Source organism: Odontesthes bonariensis, chromosome 14 (assembly GCF_027942865.1).
Source record: "Odontesthes bonariensis isolate fOdoBon6 chromosome 14, fOdoBon6.hap1, whole genome shotgun sequence".
Taxonomy (NCBI): Eukaryota; Metazoa; Chordata; class Actinopteri; order Atheriniformes; family Atherinopsidae; genus Odontesthes; species Odontesthes bonariensis.
Window position 1 is genome coordinate 27,528,933 of NC_134519.1, and position 21,022 is coordinate 27,549,954.

A 21,022-nucleotide genomic window follows, 5' to 3' on the forward strand; every position below is an offset into this window, starting at 1 on the left:
ATGGGTAATGTAGAGAGAAAGGGAGGGTGAATGGTGGAAAGTGGTGGAGCAGAGGAAAAAAAGAGAGAAAATGGGAGAGATTGGGATACAGAGGGTAGCGCGGGAGGATGAGGAAAAAGTTGCTGATAGAGGCATACAGTCGGCTGTAATGGACTTAGAGCTCTGGCAAAGAACAGGGACGCATGAGGAGAGACGATGGCTAAGCAAATAAACAATTTTCTGGTTTTTTTTCGCCAGTGTGCTTAAGGAAACATCAGAGGCTGAGTAACACACAAAGGAGGACAACTGCTGGGCACTCAACACTTAAGCTCAGAGAAAAACTACAACACAAAAGAGCAGTGAGAGGAAAGGATTACAAGATAGAGGGAAATGTGAAGTGAGAGGCAGCTGGCAAAAGAAGAAAAGAAATCTGCTTCCATTTCCATTCGAGCACAGGGGAAAATATTGATCAGCCAGGATGTCTCTAATGTTAAAATGTTTTTCATAGTCGTGACCTGGTATTTAACTAAACTGCCATTTCCACGTTTTAGTCCATTAGCTTCTCATTCTCATTATGCTATCAATTCTGTCACATCCACAGCAGTGACAACCTGGGCTATTGTTTGCAATCACAGACGCTGAACTTCTAAGAGGTCATTACTCATTTCTGGCATTCGTCTCAGCTCCGGAAGAGAAAGCCATAAATTATTTCTCTCAAACAAAATCCCTGTGCCAAAGCTGGGTGTCAATCACGGCAGAGTCACTCCTGGCCCCTTCACGTCAGTTCCATCACGTCCGGCTCGGCGAGTCATTTATCAGTGGGCGCTCGTCCGTTTGGACGGGTACCCTCGGTTATTACCCTCACATCCAGGGCTCCAGGCTGAATTACAAATGCAGTCAGTGAAGTGCCAGGAAGCTGAAAGGGCTGAGCCAGGGTAACGAGCTCTGGGGTGCGTAATTAATTCCTCCATTTCCCTCGTTGGTTCTGTTGGAAGGAGGGAGGTGGCGCTGATCAGAGCGGGATCAGGCCGGAGGGAAGTGGGCGACAGGCCGAGGCCACCGCAGGGAGGATTAAGTCAAAATGTTAAAGAGAAAGAAAGGGAGGTACGAACGGAGAGGAGAAAGAGAAGAGAAAAGAAGAGAAGAGGAGATGGGGACGTCTTGTCCAGCCTGGCAGAGTCGCTCCTCTTGAGATGGCTCTTCTGCTGGGGTTGGCTATTCTGTCAGCAAGCCTGTAGTTCTGAGTGACACTTCAAACCAATAAAAACGACACACTGTAGTGGTGCATTTTTCAGAAGAATCATACAGCAGAGTCGTCCAGAAGGAAGATGTACTCGTCAGTATTTTCTGGAACGACATTATTCAAACCTTCAACAAATAGACTGTATGAAAGCAACGTATGAGCCAGCAGAGGTCAGTCAGTGGAAAGCTCAACACCCCTTGATGGCAAGTCACCTAAACAAATGTAAGTGCTCACACTACCAGAACTGAACCGCAAGGAAAAAGCCCATTTGATATTGTGAAACAACACAATCCGCAATTTGCTTTTCATTGCCCTCAGGGACTAAGTCCTCACGTTTTAAAGGGCACACCCCCCCAACTCTGAAAAAAAAGCCAAGAGCCACATGGGAGAATGTGGAGTGACCGTGGCAACCATCATCGCTCTTACTGCCATTCCTTTTGCTGTAGTCTCCCTGAACCTGTCTCTGTTTGCCTGGGAGGTGAGACCCGGGACCGTTGACCATAACACAAACAGACAGGCCCCATTTATACAGTCAGGTGTCATGACAAGGGATAAACAGCCGACAGCTTTGGGCCTCTCGAGGCACAGTCTGCACCAGCAGCAGAGGCTATAATCCTCCTCATCCTCACCATCACCTTCATGATCATCACTATCATCAAGAGTAGCGATAGAGGTGTTGGCAGAAGCTCTTAAGTGCCTGCTGGGAAGCGAACGGGCACTGAGTCAGACTAGACAGAACTCAAGGGCTCCGCTGTTTGCTTTGCCAGGCTGTATTCACTCATGTCTCTGATTTAATCGAGTTAAAAAAAAAGAAAAAAATAGAAAAGAAGCATTTGCCAAAAACAATGCTGGAGAAAGGAGGAGGAAGCAAAAGGCCAAAAAAACTGTCCAGAGTGGAGCGAGACGGCTACGGCGAGTACGCAGCAGGAATGACAAAAGTGGGGCTGTCATCAGGAGGGATGAAAAACAGAAGCTCTCAAACAAGGCGAGGCAGCAGGCTGCCTCTTGCGCCAGCAAGGAAGAAGGTGCACGGAGACCACAAACACAATTATCTTCATGCCAGCTTTGTTGTTTGTCAGAAATGGCACGCATTTAAGGACTTGTGGGGTGGCACTGATTATATGACACCCTGAGAGCCTTCGGGGTGGACAAGAGGCAGCCAGCCGGGAGTCATTACCCAAGCCAAATAGACTTCTCATTTGTTTTTCCGTAAGGATAAAGCATCAGCAGGAATAAAAAATTGCTGCGAAATACTCAATCCCCAGCCGCGCGCACTCCCGCAGTGGGTGTTTTTGACTTTTGAAGATCCAATTACTAAGTCCTCGCATCAAATCATGGCAAATAACACCTCACATACAAGGTGTCTGGGAATTCAAAGAAGATTGTCAGAGCCTCGTTATGATGACTGTGTGCAAATATGAATCCGGCGTCTGGAGGCAAAATCATATATGACCACCTGACAGATGGCATCATGTGGGCAGAGGGGTTATTTTCTGACGGCGTGAAAATCATAGTCTTGGCACCTCTCAATAACGCCAGCTGGTCTTTTTCATCGCATTCAGTCACATTTAGGGTAAAGAGAAGAAAAAAAATAAAAAGAATCTTGCCCTTAGTGTAAAGCTTTGTGAGGTTATTCTGAAAGCTGGTAGAGATAATAGCAGCCAAACTGAAAATACCTGTTGACAACCCGTAATCTCCATGCCAGACATGGACGACTGTCAACTCCAGCACCACACACCATCTGCTGGGTGAAAGCCAAGGTCGCAAACACACACACACACACACACAGCAGGTTGAGTCCAAATATGGAAACTGAAAAATAAATAAATTCCTCAATACATGATTGGACAAGCCAAAAGGGCAGACAGGAACATGCACATTAGCAGCTAAGGTTTATGAAACTAAAGCTGTGAACAAAATCAGTCACCTTGAAGGAGTTGTTAAGTGATTCTGCATGCCTGAGGTGACCCGGGTCATAAGCGCTGACTTCTCAACACTTCCACCAAGACAAACATACCTGTTCCAGGTGGACGGGGCTCAACAGCAAGATAACAATGGGGGGAATGGGGCAAACACCACACTATTTTTTGGGCAGGTTATTTTCATTATGTTTAACCGGTCGGTAAACAATTACATAATCACAGTAACTATTGTTTTGTTTGTTTTTTTCAAATTTAGAAGATGTTAATTATGTTCATTTTTGGGAGAAACTTTCACAGCTGTGCCAAAGAAGTTCATTTTCTCTCTTGAAGTGGTTTTTGCTCAGTACGAAGAAAAAGGTGCAGAAGGGGAGAGTGCATCTGACGCAGCAGCAGTTTAAAGGAAGGGGCTCCCCAGCTGTTTCCCATCTGGACAGGTAGACTTAGAAATAAACTGATATGACCGACTGGTGTCTTGATTAAATGTCCCAAATAAATGTCACTTTCTTCTCATGGATGTCCACCGCAGTAGTTTTTGCTCTTTTTTCTCCTCTCCAAGAGGTTTGTTTTTCTTGTTCGGACTACTTCCTCGGCTGAATTACAACAACAATAACTACTACTTGTAATGCAGCCTGTGTCGCCAGTTTATTCAGTTCAGACTTGTTTCTACAAACCTGTCCCGTTCCCCTTTTTTGTTTTGTTTATTCTTTGCAACTTTTCAAAACATCCTTTCGGAAGACTTGGGAGAGAAGCAGGAATGTGTGGCCATGCTCATCAGACTTGCTGCTTTCACCGTTACAAACATGACCTTCTGTGTACGCAGAGGTTTGACAGCGCTCTTTGAAAAATAGTGACTCCTTTAATCCCAAAAGCTTTCACCACAAAGGAAACAAAAACATTACTGGCTGTTTCTGATATCATGGATGTCTTGAAAGACTTAAAAAAAAAAAAAAAATACACTCGTTTTCCAAACAAACCCTTGTGTCAGTCGGCCGATCGATCGGTGGATGGAGCCATTCCAGAGTATAATGTTGTTCTATATGTAGAACGACTGGTGCATTAACTTCCCTAGTTAAATCCCCATTATGCTTTTGCCTTAACGGTCTCTCATCAAGCAATTATGGGCAAATATTGCTGCCTCTAAAAGATTGTTTTTTTTTATGTTCTTTTTTTTTTTTTTTAAATGGAGAAAAGCTCTCTCTGACTAATGTAATAACAATGCTGTAAGTTGGAGTTTTAATGGGGCTGGCGAACCTTATCTTTATCCACTCTTCAGAGGATCATATTCAATCCATCTCTTAACTCTTGCCAGCAATAGAGGACATTTAAGGGACTATTTCCCTCTTGAGCTTTAATGCTTTTATATACAACTGCACTAGTTTAGCATGTCTCCATAGGCTCGGTCACTCTGTCAGTATCTGCCTCTATTGATGCTGCGGCTCCCATTACTTCATTTACCAAGAGCAGCATCCCAGGCGAGAGCAGCTCATTTCCATTTATCGAAATCCCATTTCTATTCCATCTGCCAACTAGTCACCTGTGAAACTAGTTTTTAACCATGGTTTGAGTGTGCAGTGACTTCAGCCGTCTCCCCCATCCCCTTTATTAGTGTTTATTCCAAACCATAAAAACCAGTGGAGGGGCACACAGTGCCAGCGCAGGTCGTTACATTGTAAAACACCATGGCAGGGTGGCACACAACACTGCACACTCTGAAGCTAAGTGTGTCAGGGAGGAATTAAAGAATAAATTTTCCCATCCAATTAAAAGACGCGTTTGTGTAACGCGAGCGGAGGAAGGAAACATTATCAATGAGGGGAAGAAAAACACACGGTTACAACTCAGGAGGCGCAATTACCGAAGGCTGGTGGTGTGCAATTAAATTGTGCTATTTAGACAGAGCTAGTCCCTGCTAGTACATGCAGAACATATAGAGGAGACAAAAAAAAAAAAAAAAAAAAAAAAGTCTTTGGATGTATCTCCGAACCCCAACAGCTGGCGGAACAGATGATGGAAATGTAAATACAAACAGTGGTAAAACATTAAAAGGAAGATGAGGCACTAATACTATACACTGGCAGAGAGAGTGAACCGTCAGAGATTCAACTCGCATCTCGCGACCCAAAGGTGGAATCAGCACTCACACAAACAGCACTCTTGGAGGAAAAAAAAATAAAATTATAGGTTTTATTGAGGAAGAGGATTTAATATGCAAGGGTATGATCCAAATGAAATGTATGTAGGCCAAGCACCACACTACACCCACACTGTATTAAGCAAGTTTGAGTCATTGAACACCTCTCTGGAACCTCAAATCCTACTCTGTGCAGGGTGAGTGGAGCTCACATTGTTAAAAATGTACAACATAAAGCTTCAAGCGAGCAAAAAGTAACGGAAGTGATGCAACTGGAAGTTGATGGTCAGATGAGTCCTTTTTATTGTGTATCAACCAAAATGACATTTCAACTTCTTAAACACTGAATACTAGAAAAAAAAAAAAAAAAACCTTCACCCACCCCCCCACCTTTCAACTATGCCTGACCCTTGTACTGCTGGTGCAGCATGAGGACGTCCTCCTGAGAGACCCTGGTCCAGCCCTCGCTGTGGACGTGGTACAGGTTGACCTGCCCTCCGCTGTAAGCGTCGCGGAAGGTCGCCTGGTAGATGGCGCGGCGGCCCAGCTCGCAGGCCTCCTCCACGGTCAGCTCGTGCTGCAGGCCGCTGTCTATCACGCCGTAGGCGTACATGGAGCCCGAGCCTACCGCAAACAGGTCGCCGCACACCCGGTTCCCCTCAGAGTCAACGTAGTACAAACCTAAAGAAGGAGGACAAAAGATAGGTCAGGAGGAGTCGGGAGGCAGGAGAATACGGTGTTGAGCAGAGATACTTATTGCGCGGCTCCTCAAGTTTTAATTGGTGGCTCGCACTCGCATAGTAGCTTATAACAATATGGTAACAATAACAATACATTTTTTCAAAATAACATACAGCAAATACTGCACAGTATTAAGTATTTTTACAAAGTTTGAGTTTTTGTAGTATTAAGTATTTTTATTAAGGCTTAATGGTGTTTCCTAAAGGGGGCACTGTTAAACCTGGCAACGCAGCCCGCTTAAACCACCGTCACACTTGACCGCAGAGCACGCTAGCTCCTTTAGCCAGCGCGAGATGCAGGCACAATGGATCGGTTTTTAATTAAAAAAGGGCAAAAACCAGCACAAAAACCATGCTCATCTTGAATGTCTCACTATGATTACAACAACAAACTACAAATACAACATGAAGAAAGTCAAGGACATGCACGCCAGCTTCCGGTCATCCCAGTATTAAGGGAAATGTGGTCTTAATTGAAAACGTATTGGCTGTGTCGTTTCTTTTTTTGTGGGATGTTTTATATGTAGAAATGCATATTTGCAAAAGGGGACTTTTATTATTTTTAGTATGTTGTGGTAAAAGTGGCTCTTCCCTCGATTTTGCTCTGCCAATGTGGCTCTTGTGAAAAAAAAAAAAAATAGTGAGTATCACTGGTGTAGAGGAAGCGGTTGGTCTCCCGATTTAGGTGTCGTGCTTTGGCATGAAAGCCCGAGATGGCGCACCACTTTCCTCACAAACCAAACGCACACAATCCTGTAATCACACGCACGCAGCATGTCCTCCAGAGAGAGAATGAAAGCAGCTGCAACCTCTCCGAGTAAAGTAAGGCTGGCAGATATGACCAGCTGCATCCTCTTGGAGTAAAATGAAGCCGGCCTCGGAACTTGCTGACGAGGCCCGGCCCCGCAACGCCGTCTGCCCAGGGGCCCCGTCTCTGGATCTTATTGATCCCTGCAAACAGGCCAAAAATTAACTATCGACCCACGATCCGAGCCATCCAGGTAACTGCATCTCACATCTCACCAGGGAGGATTAAAATTATAAAACAAATAAATAAATAAAAACAGCCTCCTGTGGACATCAGACGAGTAGAGCACATTTACAGCCTCCGACACACCCAAACTCTTCCACGCAGACTTTGCCTTCACCTTTACACGTTCGCACATTTGACTGTCACATGGAGTATCACTCCATGTCAAACTGACCCGGCGTGTAATCTTATGAGCAATGCAGACCCCCCCGATGCTCTGCTGGACATGTGAGCGACAGTTTGCTCCACGCACACACGCCACACTTCATGGACACATGCGCAACATTTTGTTCAGCGCCGTGACACACTCGCCAAGCCCGGCTCCGGCGTGACGTGGAGCGGGTGACGAGCACCAGCCTGCGATCTCGCCCACAGCCAGCCTGCAGACGGTAAAAAGACAGCCTGTGAAAAGGCATGTTTTTCAAACCCGTAAACCTGTGAAAACGATTCTCGCGCAGAGAAGCGGGAACACGTGCATAGAAATGTGCCAAATACCCACCACTGTCGCTCAGTTCCCACATTAAAAAGCACTTCAAAATGCCCTCAGATTGCACTTCCTCGCCTGCGGATTGTCAGTTTAACTAGTGACAGTCTATTAGGAACAGAAAGCCACTTGCTGGGAAAAAAAAAATAAATAAATAAAAAAAATAAACCCTTACCATGGGTTTCAGCTGGCAAATTGCAGCTTCCTGAGCTTGTCGTTTGCTTGCCATGATAATCACCCCGTGCCTGCCTATGCACAGGGGTAATTTGCCATTCCAAGACCTGCCTGTTCCTCTTGAGAACTGTGAGGGACTTGTTAAGAAAATAATAGGCTGGGAGAAAGAGTTGTAAAGGCAGCCTCTTGTGTTGAGTGGCACAGTTGACGGAGGTGGTTGAGGACTCTTTAAGGAGGTCCAAGTATAGAAGCAGAGCAGCACCCATTTTTATTTTTTCCCCCCCACATCCACTCCTTTCCAGACACACCTGGGGTCTTTGTAGAACTTAATGCGATACCGCTGAACGGTCTCTGCGCCTCCAACACTGACGCAGCAGTGATGTGTGCTCAGGAAGCAAAAAGAAAGGGGCGAATTCATGAGCCGCATGTAAGCGTGGGAGCGGGGGGCATGTTGTCCGGATGGGGGGGGGGGGGGGGGGGGGCGCTGCAGCAGAGCAGGCCAGGAGATGCTTACACTTCATCAATCACCCGACAGGTGCTTAAGGAGCCTTCTTTAAGCAGCAGCCTGTGCAGCTGGCTGGAATAACAGCATTCAGATGTAGGTGAGGAGCATGGGTGGCTGGCATCAAATGGATCAGTGTCTGTCATCCGTCCTCCCTACTAGAATTCACAACTGGCTCAAGAGTAAAAATAGCAGTTGTACAAAAAAAAAAAAAAAGGTGGGGGGGGGGGGGGTATTACATCACCCTCTGGGGAGTGGCTGTAAAACCAGCTGCCACATGGGTCTTCTGACAAGGCTTCGTATCAGACGCTGCTCTCCCTTTTGTGATGAGGCTGCATCTTATTTAAACGCATACGACCCAATTATAAACCCATCTTGTCCTTGGAAGGAGCTCCAGCCTGTGCCATATATCGCAGTCAGTTTCCTCTGTCGAAAATCAAAGCTGCTACTCAGCTATTAAGCACCCACTGTGCACAGATTACAAGTGTCATAACATATGATGGCACTGCACAGGTCCACATTCGAGCTCCTTGGCATCGTGTTTTATTCCGTCTATTATGCACGCAGCTTAAGATACTTTGTCTGGGGAATAAGTGCTCTTGACATGATTGTAGATAGCTAATGAGCTTTCTGACTAATCGCGATTGATTTAATTTACATGACATTTACCTCTTCATTCAATCATCAGCGTGCTGAGAGCCAGGGAATATCTCCCACACCTACCGGACCTATGTGGGGATCATTATTTTCCCAATTGATTGCCTGGGATTTAACACGTGTCGTGTGCATAATGCCAGCCCGCCGGCAGGCGTCATTGTTCAAACAGACCTCTCTGCTTCCCAGACAAAGTTGGCATCGATCTCAGAGGACGTACGGCCATTATGCATGTGACCCAATTGTCCAGGGCCAAGACCCAACGTCTATCATCGTGCCGAGCTTTCACCGGCCTGCAGTCCCAGCCTCATCGATTTCCTATTACTGTGTCACTGTGGCGGCCTCTTTAAGCACACCTGCCTTGATGTACAGCCTCACACTGAGTCACCGAGAAGCAGTGGCCAACGATGTAGACATGGCAAGGCAAAAGAGATGACGTGGTGCCATCTAGTGGTTAACTACATAAACTACAGTTCTTTTACTCAATATCCCCATGCACAAAAAAAATATTAATATTTACCTTTGACGAGAAAGGCCATACAAGATTTATATCAAACAGCTCAGTTCAATTCGAGCAGCTAACCAGCCCTGTTCAATCAAAGTCTTCTATATAATAATGTGAATAATGAATACCGTTTAAAAATTTGCTTAAAATGTGCTTATCTGTCAAGAAGAGATGATTGGCAATGAAAACTGATGCGTCACTGGGGAATTAAAATGTCAACATGACAGTCTTCCCTTGTTAGAGAGCGGAAACCACCCGCCGAGAGTGGGCAAAGGATTTGTGAGGAGTGCTTTTAAAAAATGTCACTCCATACCGAAATCATGGAGCATTTTAAGACATTTAATGATTTGGAATTTCAAAAACACATGGAAATATTATGAATTTAAATATAATAAAACACATAAATTTAAGAGGCTCCTCAATAATAACAATGATATGCATCAATTTACTTAGAATAATGGCCCTTTTCCACTAGTACCAACTCGCCTCTACTTGGTTTAGGTCGTTTTTCACCACCTCAATGTGGGTGGGGTCGTCATAGCAAGGCGGCCCGAAAGTCCTGTGACGTCATTTGTGACAGACTCAACGTCCTCGTTGACGATCACAGAAAAAATAAAATTGCACGGTCGCCATATATATATATATATATATATATATATATATATATAAAAAACATGGCGGGATCTTGTGAAGGAGTCGTTTTCATGACTCACCCGGTGACGTCACACCCTGGCTAATCAGTGTCCTGCAGTTGCATTCGGCTTGCTTGGAACCCCGGCCGAGTAGTTGCTAAAACCGTACCTGGTACCAGGTGCTACTTCGAGACGAGCTGAGTAACCTATCAACCTATGGTTCTAAACCTGAAGACTTTTAACTCATGAGCAAAAGAAATAAGAAAAAAAAGAAAAATTTATAGATAACCAAGATAATGCCCATTTTTCTTCGTTCGATTGTTCTGCTCCACCATCTTATCTTGTAATTCTAACTATGGAAATTCTAAGGAAATATGACACTTCTGCTTTGGAAAAAATTTTTTTAAAATTCTATGATTAAAAAGTACTTTTTTGAGTAACTGGGTTGAGATGGCTCGTTATGACTGGTTTTAAATAGCACTAATGTTTTTGAATCACTGTCAGGAGCCAGATGTGCTTGTGAGATGCAGCTGTTGCAGTTACCTGGGCCCCTCTTGTCCCAGCCACACACCATGGTTCCCATGCTGAGTCCCATGCCCTTATACTGGTACACCATGTTGGCGAGCAGCTTGGAGGCGGCTGCCACGGAGATGCGTTCTTTGTTGCGAAGCTCGTAGATGCGGCACTGGCGGGCCAGCAGGCGCTCCCAGAAGCTGCAGTCAGCGGCTCCTCCGGCCATGGTACCCAGCAGGTATGGGTTGATCTCGATCACCTTCTTCACCGTCTGCGAAGCGATGTAGGCGCCCGCCGTGGCCCGAGAGTCCACTGCAACAATAACTCCATGCTGGAACTGAGAGAGGCAACATTCGGGAGAGGAAGACGTTATTGAGGAAATTTACACAGAAGTCCCTGATGGTCTTCGGCGTTTCTAAGTCTCCCCCCAAAATTCAATGCTTACCATACAAACCTACAGGGGGAAATATGACTTGCAAAACAACCTTTCATCCGACTGCACAGACTGCAAACAGTCCCACTGCGCATGAATCAGGAAAGCAACCGTGGAGTATGTGTTCTGCGAGTATGCGTGTAGCTCGTTTAAGCAAACACTGTGCGAGGAGAATGTTGTCCACAGACTTATCATTTATTATAATAAAAAAAGAGACAACTGCACTTTTTTTTTGGTTTAATCTAACCAACTGTTTTTCTTCAAAAATTGGAGCTCCTCCTCTTGCTGAGGAGAAGTGACTATTCACTCCTCCTTTCCAGTGAAAATCATTAACATAACAAAACAACCAATACCAAAATTGTATTATAAATGGAAGTCCCATCACAACCCCGCCAGAGACTGAGCAGTTTAACTAACATACATTTCCATACACAATGCAGAAATGTCCCTACCTCTTGTCAAAAGATTCAACATCTATTGAATCTTCATCAATTCTGTCGTATAGAGTCGTGTAGGAGTGTGGCAATATTTGCATAATCTTGTGTGAGCTTTCCTAACATAATTCCCAGTCAGAAACAAGAGTGGGCTACTTCCTGTGATCACAGTCTTTGGTGGTTTGTTTTTCCACAACAATTTTACACGAGGACTCAGTAAACAGATTATACTGCATGTGGCTCCGCTTTGTCTCCTTAAAGTGGAATGTTACACATTTTTCATGCCTAGGCATTTCCGATACTGTTACGTAAACATCAACTCTTCATAAAACATGAATTTTGTCTTCCAACAATGACATTTACAGAGCCACGAAACGGAATTCAGAGTTTAAAGGAATGACAATGACACCAAACATAATGGTTTAACCGCGTGAAGATGTAATACTTGTTGAATCAACTGTATTGTAAAGGTGTAGGGTTTGATCTTCTTTCTACTGTAGATGTGGTAAGAATGCGTCAAAATGCTTAACTATTATTGTGTATCACTATTTTATAAGGAATCTAAATCGGATGGGTGAAATGCAACAGACGATGTCTTCTAAAGGTCTGAGTTGCTGCCATGAGAAAGCAGTTTGTAGCCCCGCTAGCATGCTAACACTCGAGACGTTGTTGTATGTTAACTGTCGAGTAATATTTGGAAATAATACATGCTTTGTCGATGGTCTATTTTTAACGGCTTTAACGAGTCTTTTCGACAACAGCCGCCTAAAAGAGGCGAAACGTTAACTTACTTTAAACGCTAAGGTGGTTGTTCCATGCAGAAACTCTATTTTCCTCTCAACGCCGTCCTCGTCTTCGGCAACGAGCAGGTTTTTAACAGAAAAACTGAGGCTTTCCCCCGGCGTAGCCTCGGATTCCAGACCATTCTGTCCGGATCCATTACCAAAAGCCAAGGGCTGGCGATAATCAAACGAATAATCTGAACATTCGCTGCTCAATAGATTAGCAAGGGCCATCTTTCAAAGTGTCCGATGAACAAGCAAGTTCCGCTGTGTAATAAAAGGCACACTTATGCTTCATGGACCCTTTATTAAACAGCGCCCCCTGTGGGTGTGGAGGACAAAAATCAGACGAGCGTAAATATTGACCAAAACAAAGTGACTGAATAGTAACACAAAAAACTAATTCAGTGCATAAAGGTCGTTTTATGTAGTTTATCCTGGTTATGTAAATAGCTGATTAACTGGCAAAACTTAATGGACTTTAATTATGGTCAGACCGAATATTATGTCTCTATTAGTTAATTTGCCTCTATTTTCCCCCAACCTCTTCCGTCACACACACATAAATGCTTGTGCTCCATTTAGCAGTTTTCAGTTTTGACACTCTTTTTTTTTCCTCTTGCATCCTCGCCCCTCCTCTTCATGTCTCTGTAATATTCCTCTTTCAGGTCCTCCCTCTGTCTTTGCCTCCATCCCTGGGCTGTGATGTGGAAAAGGTCCACATTGTTTCCCGAATAGGCATCCCTGTGAGTGGCTCTGAACACTGCTTCTCTTGCCAGGGAGATGGCTTCCTCCTTACACAAGTTCCACCTCAGGCCCCCATCCAGGACTCCGTAAGCATAAGGAGAACCTGAGCCCACGGAGATAACATCTCCCTGCAGTCGGGCTCCATCGCTGCACACATAAATAAGTTTTGGGCCGCCGTTAGGGGATGCCAAATATTCTTTTGAAGGAACATCTTGGTTACTAACAAGAGCTGAGGCGCTATCATCAGTCAAGTGTGAAGTGTCTTCCAAATTCTTGGCACCCTCTTCCTTATCCCAGCCACACAGGGTCAGAGCCACACACACGTCAGTGCCTTTAAAGGGATGCAGCATGATTGAGAGAAGCTTGGCAGCGCCACATATCGAGAGGCGACGCCTATGCCGCAGTTGGTAAAGTCTGATCTCTCTGATCAGAATGCGCTCCCACAGCATGCAGTCTGCGCCGCTACCTGAGGAGGTGACCACTAAATGGGAGTGGATAGGGGTGATCTTGTGAACAGCAGGACAGGCAACAAGCCCCCCGGCACTGGCACGTGTGTCTGCCGCTGCAATTACCCCACCTTGGAAGATGAAACCCAGGGTTGTTGTTCCATGGGACAAAGGGAAAGGTCTGCGTACTGTCACCGAGTGGTTTTGCGTTCTGGCCGAAGACGTGGATCTGTTGATGAAAGGGGCGTTCTGAGGTGCAGGCGGTATGAAAAAGTTTAGTGGAACCCCGCAGCTTTTTTCCAACGTTTTCTGTTTTCTACATTTAAGATAGTTATAGCCAGCCATATGAACAGATGCAGGATCCTCCAGACCTGAAAATGGGAAACAGTCATGCACAGATGGGTCTTTGAAGTTACAAATATCCTCCAAAGCCATAATGGGGTTCAAAAAGTTACAGATAGATTCCTTGATCCCAAAATCTGCGCAAGTTTTCCGTTAAATGACAGTTAAAAAGTAATCCTCAAACGTACAGCAAACAGAGTCCATACATATTAAAGTCAATCACGCACATCCACAAACTTAATTACAACAGCCTTTTCTTGCAGCTCATAATTTCTCATCTGATTTGTGCTCTGGGCGTCTACCCTTTATAGCTCTGGAAAATATGACAGCTTGCACAAATTTGCACATGCACAAACATATCCAAAAGCATTTGGGTTTGTATAAGAGATATTGAAACCTACATGCTGTGAATCTGATATGCAGTGAAGCCACTTTCTGCAAACCTTACATTCTCTGCTGAGAGTCATCCTGCTGGTTGTAAGAAGGTTACATCTCTCAAGCCAGTTTCACTTAGTACTTTCTCACTGTACGGCAAATATATATATATTAATCTTACAGCTACATTTTCCATGAAAAGATCAAACCTTGTGAAAAGAAAAAAACATCCACTGTACAAATGCCTACACTGAAAAACCCTCCAACCGTCATTGTCGCGGTATTTTACGAGATGTATGACTGAGCGGAACTCATGAAGCCTTTTTGGCTCCGTACGCTTTGCTACGCAATCGGCGTGCACGTCCTTGTAGATCCAAGATGGCGCCGGTTTCTTCGAAAGCCCGGCCAAGTTAAGTGCCAGTCAATGCGTTCAGTCGGCTGGAGTCATGGCGTCTGCCAGTACGGGGGGCAGGGTGTCCTGCGGGAGAGACTTGAATTGTGTACCGGAGATTGCTGACACGCTAGCTGCTGTCGCCAAACTTGGGTGAGGAAAGCGCTTGACCCTGCATGTTGTGTTTTCTAGGTGAAATTAGATCAAATAGAGTTACGTGCTGGTTTGTTAGCATGTCGGTGTGTGATGCTTGCTAAGCTAGCCGGCGAGTTATCAGCACGTGCGCAATCACAAAGATGCTTGACACTAGTTTGAAGTGTTTGTAAGGATAATGCGGGCAGTATTTCGTGAACTGTTTGGATGATAATTACGAAGACAGATTTGTGTTTCGCTTCAGTTTTGTATTCTTAACACATGGATGTGATTTTATACGTTTTTCCCTCTGGGTGCACAGGTTTGATTTCCTGTGCATGCCCCTGTTCCACCCGAGGTTCGGAAGAGAATTTGAGTTGGAGCCCGCTAAAACACGGCTAGGTGCCCAGACCCGGTCAGACCTGCTGCTATGTGGAAGAGGTTAGTGTTTCTACCCACCCTTAATTATGTCAGGTGTCTGCAGTCATTCATTTATGTTCTTCTCCAGAAGACACAAAAGTGAGCCTCTGGAAATGGGCCTATTCAAATAACACAGACACCGATCTGAAATGTGATTATAATGGCCACAGCCATATAAGTTACAGTTTTTCGGTGTATTAAGGTATGACAAAAATAAAAACAAAACATATCAGATGTTTTTTGTTTGTTTTTTAGCGGAGTTTAGCTGCATTTACACTGTTTTGTGTCGTTTGTACAGTCCATTATCTTTTGACATCTTTTGAAATGTGCAGCGTTTGATATCAGGATATTTGGAAGACTTGTTGAGTTATGGACGACCAAAAGAAATCCCATCATTTTAAGGCAACAGGTTTATGACCTCATTCAAATGTCAGTTAATATAATTTACTCTGTAAATAAGGCAATCCCTTAAGCCCATAAAGCCCTCTTCAGTTCTAACCTCGTGAAAGGCTTGCGTGTGATGTCGTGGCTTGCTACTTAAGAAAAACTGGACAACGTTCATCAGCAGACATTTTAATAGCTGAGCATTTTAAAGCAGACCTTTAACAGAAACCCCTTTGTGTGGATGTCATCCGTAAAGGCCTTTGTGACTCTAGAGAAAATGTCTGTAACTTTCCTTTTAATTGTGCTTCGTCTAGATTGGAATACTCTCATTGTTGGGAAGCTCTCACCATGGATCGACGCCGATTCAGAAATAGAGACGGAACGCAGGAACTCGGAGGCTGTGAGTTCTTCACTATAGACAGTGTTTTGTTTTTTTAATGCATGTTGGGTTAATTCCTCCTCATGTGTCATAATGTCATCCCTTACCATTGGATTTTTACTGGGTTCCATTCAGGCTCTGGAACAAGAGCTAAACTTTTCAGCCTACCTTGGTCTGCCTGTCTTCATGATCCCTCTGAGGGGCCCTCATAGTGCCAATCTAGCCCGACTGCTGCTGAACCACATCCACACTGGGCACCACACCTCAAACGTAAGTGGCGCAGCGTCTGGGAAGCGGACGGTGCTCTTGTAAATGGATTTTACATGGCGGGGTCACGCAGCCGAAGTCATGGTTTTAACCGCTGCCGTTTCTCTGCGATCATTAGTTCTGGATACGCGTCCCGCTCATGGCGTCGGAAGACATGCGGGAAGACCTGATTGAGAATGAACCGACCATATGTGCTGATGAAACGAGCACTGACGAGAAGACCTGGGCCTGGTTAGTGTCATGCTTGTTCACAAGTAGAGCCGCCAGGGGCTGTCTGCATGCCGACAGTCTTGTCGCTGATTTCTTTTGCTCACTAAACTCGTCTTTTTAGGTGGCACTCATTAAGAACCCTTTGTGATTACAACAAGAGGATCTGTCTAGGTGAGATAAGATGCTGCAAAATCAGTGCACTAAAAATAAATGTTTTTCTGCTTTTTACTGGAAATGTTCTCTTTTGTTTTCCTGAAGCTATTGAAATCGGAGCAGATATGCCATCGGAGGCTGTGATAGATAAATGGCTCGGCGAGCCGATTAAAGCAGCCATACTTCCCACAAGCATCTTCCTAACCAATAAGAGGGGCTTCCCTGTTTTGTCAAAAGCCCATCAGAGGATAATCTTGCGCCTCTTCAAGGTACTGCATGATAATTCGCCGTTTGTTTGATTCGACAGCTGTTCGGAACCAGCCCGTTTCAAACTTTTCTCTAACCAAAAACTCTCTTCTCAGTTGGAGGCGCAGTTTATCTTCACAGGCACCAGTCGGCACACGGATAAGGACTTCAGATCCTACGTGCAGTACCTGGAATACCTCAACCAGAACAGATCTGCGCCCAACTCTTATGAGCTCTTTGCTAAAGGCTATGAAGACTACCTTCAGTCACCGCTGCAGGTAAGGAAGCGCTCACTTGTTTTTATATTCCGTTTGTTTTGTTTGTTTTTTTACCGCAGTGATGAATAGTTTATTGATATTTTTTCCCTCCGTTTTAGCCCCTCATGGACAACTTGGAGTCACAGACATATGAAGTGTTTGAGAAGGATCCCATTAAATATTCTCAATACCAACAGGTAAGCTCGTTAGACACAGGTGGAATTTGTGCTCTCTGCAGCCATTCGTGAACAGGATACAGACGATAGAAATGGTCTTGTCACCATCATCGGTCTCTTTCTCTTGTCAGTTTAGAATCCAGTCTGTGGTTTGAGGGAGACTGCACTGATCGGTGCTCTCTGTAGCCTGTCAGAAGGCATTTTCTGTTTGTATGAACTCCTGAATGATCTGTAACAGCTTGGTCTGTTTGGTCCCTTGTACAGGCTGTATATAAATGTCTGCTCGACCGAGTACCAGAGGAGCAGAAAGACACCAACGTTCAGTAAGTATTTGCTCATTATTATCCAAGATATTATCTCTGATATCGGAACAGGGTGCAGCGTTTTAATTGGATCAGTGCTCCAGCTTCAGCGGTAAAATGGCGGTATTGTTGAAGCTGATGCCGTCTCTTTGTGCAGGGTGTTGATGGTGTTGGGAGCAGGTCGGGGTCCTCTGGTCAATGCGTCCCTGAATGCTGCCAGACAGGCAGACCGGAAGCTGAAGGTGTACGCTGTGGAGAAGAATCCCAATGCTGTAGTCACGTGAGGACATTAATGCTTTTTCACTTCCATAAGCGTGCTGCCTGTAGAGTAAAGATGTGGCCTGAACCTTCAGACCGCACTGTGGAGAGTAACGAAGTGAAGCCTGAAGCGTGTGCTTTTTCTGTGCGTCGTTCAGACTGGAAAACTGGCGCTTTGAAGAGTGGGGCGACCAGGTGACTGTGGTGTCATGTGACATGCGCGAGTGGACCGCGCCAGAGAAGGCCGACATCATTGTCAGCGAGCTGCTCGGATCTTTTGGCGACAATGAGCTCTCCCCGGAGTGCTTGGACGGAGCGCAGCACTTTCTCAAAGGTACTCGGTTTTTAAAGGCTGATTCAATGTGTGGGCACTTCAGCTGCAGATTCTCTGATGAACAAGCTGCATCTTTCTGTTAGCTACACCAAGCAATAGAAAGAAAAGAAGGAAAAAAGAAAACATTTGTTCTCCTCCATTACCTTCCACGCTTCCTTGCAGCTCGTATCACTTTCTTTATTTTCTTCATTTCAGACGATGGAGTCAGCATCCCTTGTTCCTACACGTCTTTCCTGGCTCCTCTGTCCTCCTCCAAGCTTTACAACGAAGTACGAGGGTGCCGGGAGCGTGACAAGGACCCGGAATGCCACTTTGAGACGCCGTACGTCGTGCGCCTTCACAACTTCCACCAACTGGCTGCCCCCAAACCGTGCTTCACCTTCAAACACCCCACAACAGGTTAAGAGAAACGCTTACAGTTCACAACAACAAACATTGTGTACTTTCAGTGGGTTGACCAGCTGTCCTTTTTGTCTCAGACATGAACAATAACCGCTATCAGTGCCTCCGATTCTCCGTGGGATCGAACTCGGTGCTGCACGGCTTTGCTGGTTACTTTGAGACCACACTGTACAAAGATGTTACTCTCAGTAAGTCGGCTGATGATGAGGAAGTCGTATTGTGCAAATGCTTGAGTTTAAATATTTAATGCATTATGTGTGTTTGTTGCAGGCATAAAACCAGATACGCATTCACCTGGAATGTTCTCCTGGTTCCCCATTCTCTTCCCTCTCAAAGTAAGTCAGCATTCAGTAAAAGCCCTAAGTGTCAAAAGTGGATTCACAGATTTACCGTCCGGTTTCTTCTTTAACAGCAACCGATCACCATATCACGGGACGATGACGTCACGGTGCGATTCTGGCGCTGCAACAACGGGAAGAAGGTTTGGTACGAATGGGCTGTGACCGAGCCATCCTGTTCCGCCATCCACAACCCCGCCGGCCGCTCCTACACCATCGGCCTGTGAAGATTCGGCATCGAAGCACCCGGCGACGGATGTTCAGTCGAGTGTCTCCACAACACTCGGTGCTGGTTGAAGTGATGCCGGTCAACACTCTTTCTATTACTTGGACTTGTGATGCGAGCGCATTGAGTCTGCACTGAGAAAGCGGATAGGATAAATAAACCAAGCGGTCTGCTTAAGCAGACGCGGAGCGTCACCCGTACACACAATCTGTCGCCGCCGTGAGATCGGCTCATTCAGTTCACACCTAAGACCTGACCCACCGGTTCACCGTGCTAAACCTGCTTCCCTTACTGTTTTTGAACTGTTATTGCAGACATACACATGCAGTCCAACTTAACCTATGCCTTATCAAACACACATTCCACATGATACATGAAGTAGTTGAGTAGTGACACAAGAGGGGCAGATAAACCCCCCCCCCCCCCCCCCTTTTTTTCAGGTCACATGTTTGACAACTGTGTTTATACCTTTATGTTTTCTGTATGTTTGAACCATTTAAATAAAAATGCTGTAATGCTCTGCAGTTTGTTTGGTCCCTTCTTGCTCTGCTGGTTTTTAGAGCGGAATGTAAAAGTTAAAAATGTCTTTAATCTTGAAATGACGAGGGGAGCGGCGTCTATGGCTGAGGTTTGATTCCTCAGCTTCACCTCTGCTGCTTCAAAGAGATTGGTTCCTTTGTTCTCGTACATAAGACGGATCAGTCTGAGCGGTAAACCCTCTGTAAAGGAGATGCTCACTGGGATGTGGTGATGGTTAGAGGCAACTTCCAAACTTAGATTTCAGGTCTCCAGAGAATGCAAATCCCACTGAACAAAAACACTAGTCATCTCCCAGTGGATGGGAGAACCAAAAATGAGATTTCTTTCTGTGGAGAAGAAGAAATGAGACCTTTATCCTTCAAATAAAGCAGTTTCCTCGGATCTACTGCTCTGAAAGCATGTGCACAAACGCCTCAGAGTTTAAACTATATCCAAGAGAAAAACGCTGCACTCTGACAACCACAATAAATCTTATGGTTTTACACTTTCTTTCAATGTATATCAGACGGTTCAAAGCTCAGCATCCATGCAGGTGATCCCTGAGGAAAAGGAAGTTCATCCCGTCAAAACATTCACCACCGTTACAGCTCGGCTTGTCACGGATTCTTTCCTTTTTTCTCCCCCTCATTTCCACCATGAATTTTTAATGGATTTCAGATCCTAACTTTTTGCTGACCCTTAAAGAAAAGTTTGAGTGCTCTTTGCTCTGCGGCAAGATGCATCATCATCCTGAAAAAGGACCCCATCAATGATTGAAAATCCCAGAATATAAACATGTCAACACCTGGATGGAGGAACATTTTAGATGTCTTACATCTGACATGTTTTTGAGCATTGACCAAGATTGAACATTCCCTAAGTAAACTCATCTTTGTATCGTAATCTGCAGGAAAGGGGTGAATGAGGCAGTTTTCACGTCAGTCTCGGACAGCAGATATTTCATTTAGTGGCATGTTCTCTCCTCAGGTTAAATCCCGCTCATGAACCCTCAGACTGCAGATGAAATATAGATTCCAAACTCTCCCAACGTCAAATTGTGATTCTTCAAAACAAGAACTAAGTATCCTCCTTTTTCTGGTTTCTTATGCTCCTGTAATCTAATCTACATTTGTTATCTTATCTAATGCATCTTTCCCCCTCTAAACAGGAAGCTTTAAAGGCCTTTACTTCACCAAGCAGCCTCTCCTCACCGCTGGCATGTTTCAATGTTGGTTGTTTTACTCGCTTCTCGTCTCTCTTTGAACGCAGTGGGACCGAAAACGATGGTCCCATTTTATGAGAAATCCGGGCATTAAAAAAAGGTTTTGAGATTTTGATGACATAAATGTTTGACACGTTCTTACAATAAATGTGAGCAAACATTTTTTTTTTGCTTCATCAGTCTAAACGCAGTACTTTTACAAAACCCGTTATAGTTTTTTGGAATAATTTTGTAAATGATTCAAAGATGAAACACTGGAGATAACATTTACTTAAGTATCGAGACCATCAGCTACTGCTTTTCCAGTGCAAATTAGTTCTATCTATTCTGTATTATGA

General features: G+C 44.8%; 3 protein-coding genes across 3 annotated transcripts; 1 reads left to right on the forward strand and 2 right to left on the reverse strand.

Moving 5' to 3' along the window:
• Nucleotides 1–5,298: 5,298 nt before the first annotated feature.
• Nucleotides 5,299–12,434, reverse strand: psmb5 (proteasome 20S subunit beta 5). The gene is made up of 3 exons (XM_075483820.1): nt 12,168–12,434; nt 10,540–10,846; nt 5,299–5,956 (listed from the first exon to the last, which is right to left on the reverse strand). Exons 1-3 carry the CDS (start codon nt 12,390–12,392, stop codon nt 5,673–5,675), a joined length of 816 nt encoding a protein of 271 aa, XP_075339935.1. The 5' UTR covers nt 12,393–12,434; the 3' UTR covers nt 5,299–5,672.
• Nucleotides 12,435–12,510: 76 nt separating this feature from the next.
• psmb11a (proteasome 20S subunit beta 11a) lies at nt 12,511–13,780 on the reverse strand. Its single transcript, XM_075483819.1, has 2 exons — nt 13,186–13,780; nt 12,511–13,101 (listed from the first exon to the last, which is right to left on the reverse strand). Exons 1-2 carry the CDS (start codon nt 13,694–13,696, stop codon nt 12,740–12,742), a joined length of 873 nt encoding a protein of 290 aa, XP_075339934.1. The 5' UTR covers nt 13,697–13,780; the 3' UTR covers nt 12,511–12,739.
• Nucleotides 13,781–14,437: 657 nt separating this feature from the next.
• On the forward strand, nt 14,438–19,463 carry prmt5 (protein arginine methyltransferase 5). Its single transcript, XM_075483818.1, has 16 exons — nt 14,438–14,612; nt 14,914–15,032; nt 15,710–15,795; nt 15,910–16,044; nt 16,160–16,272; nt 16,373–16,422; nt 16,510–16,673; nt 16,767–16,928; nt 17,027–17,104; nt 17,348–17,406; nt 17,543–17,665; nt 17,802–17,977; nt 18,173–18,376; nt 18,457–18,567; nt 18,650–18,714; nt 18,792–19,463. Exons 1-16 carry the CDS (start codon nt 14,515–14,517, stop codon nt 18,942–18,944), a joined length of 1,896 nt encoding a protein of 631 aa, XP_075339933.1. The 5' UTR covers nt 14,438–14,514; the 3' UTR covers nt 18,945–19,463.
• The last annotated feature ends 1,559 nt before the right edge of the window (nt 19,464–21,022 follow it).

What these genes read in the sequence shown, in the direction of transcription:
- prmt5 (XM_075483818.1), top strand. Translation starts at nt 14,515, where the DNA reads ATGGCGTCTGCCAGTACGGGGGGCAGGGTGTCCTGCGGGAGAGACTTG. An exon ending in GACGAGAAGACCTGGGCCTG is followed by an intron (nt 16,273 to 16,372) that starts GTTAGTGTCATG and finishes TCGTCTTTTTAG; the next exon opens with GTGGCACTCATTAAGAACCC. An exon ending in GTACAAAGATGTTACTCTCA is followed by an intron (nt 18,568 to 18,649) that starts GTAAGTCGGCTG and finishes TGTTTGTTGCAG; the next exon opens with GCATAAAACCAGATACGCAT.
- psmb5 (XM_075483820.1), bottom strand. Translation starts at nt 12,392, where the DNA reads ATGGCCCTTGCTAATCTATTGAGCAGCGAATGTTCAGATTATTCGTTT. An exon ending in CAACCACCTTAGCGTTTAAA is followed by an intron (nt 10,847 to 12,167) that starts GTAAGTTAACGT and finishes TGCCTCTCTCAG; the next exon opens with TTCCAGCATGGAGTTATTGT. An exon ending in CTGGGACAAGAGGGGCCCAG is followed by an intron (nt 5,957 to 10,539) that starts GTAACTGCAACA and finishes CTCCTTCTTTAG; the next exon opens with GTTTGTACTACGTTGACTCT.
- psmb11a (XM_075483819.1), bottom strand. Translation starts at nt 13,696, where the DNA reads ATGGCTGGCTATAACTATCTTAAATGTAGAAAACAGAAAACGTTGGAA. An exon ending in TGGCTGGGATAAGGAAGAGG is followed by an intron (nt 13,102 to 13,185) that starts GTGCCAAGAATT and finishes TTCCTTCAAAAG; the next exon opens with AATATTTGGCATCCCCTAAC.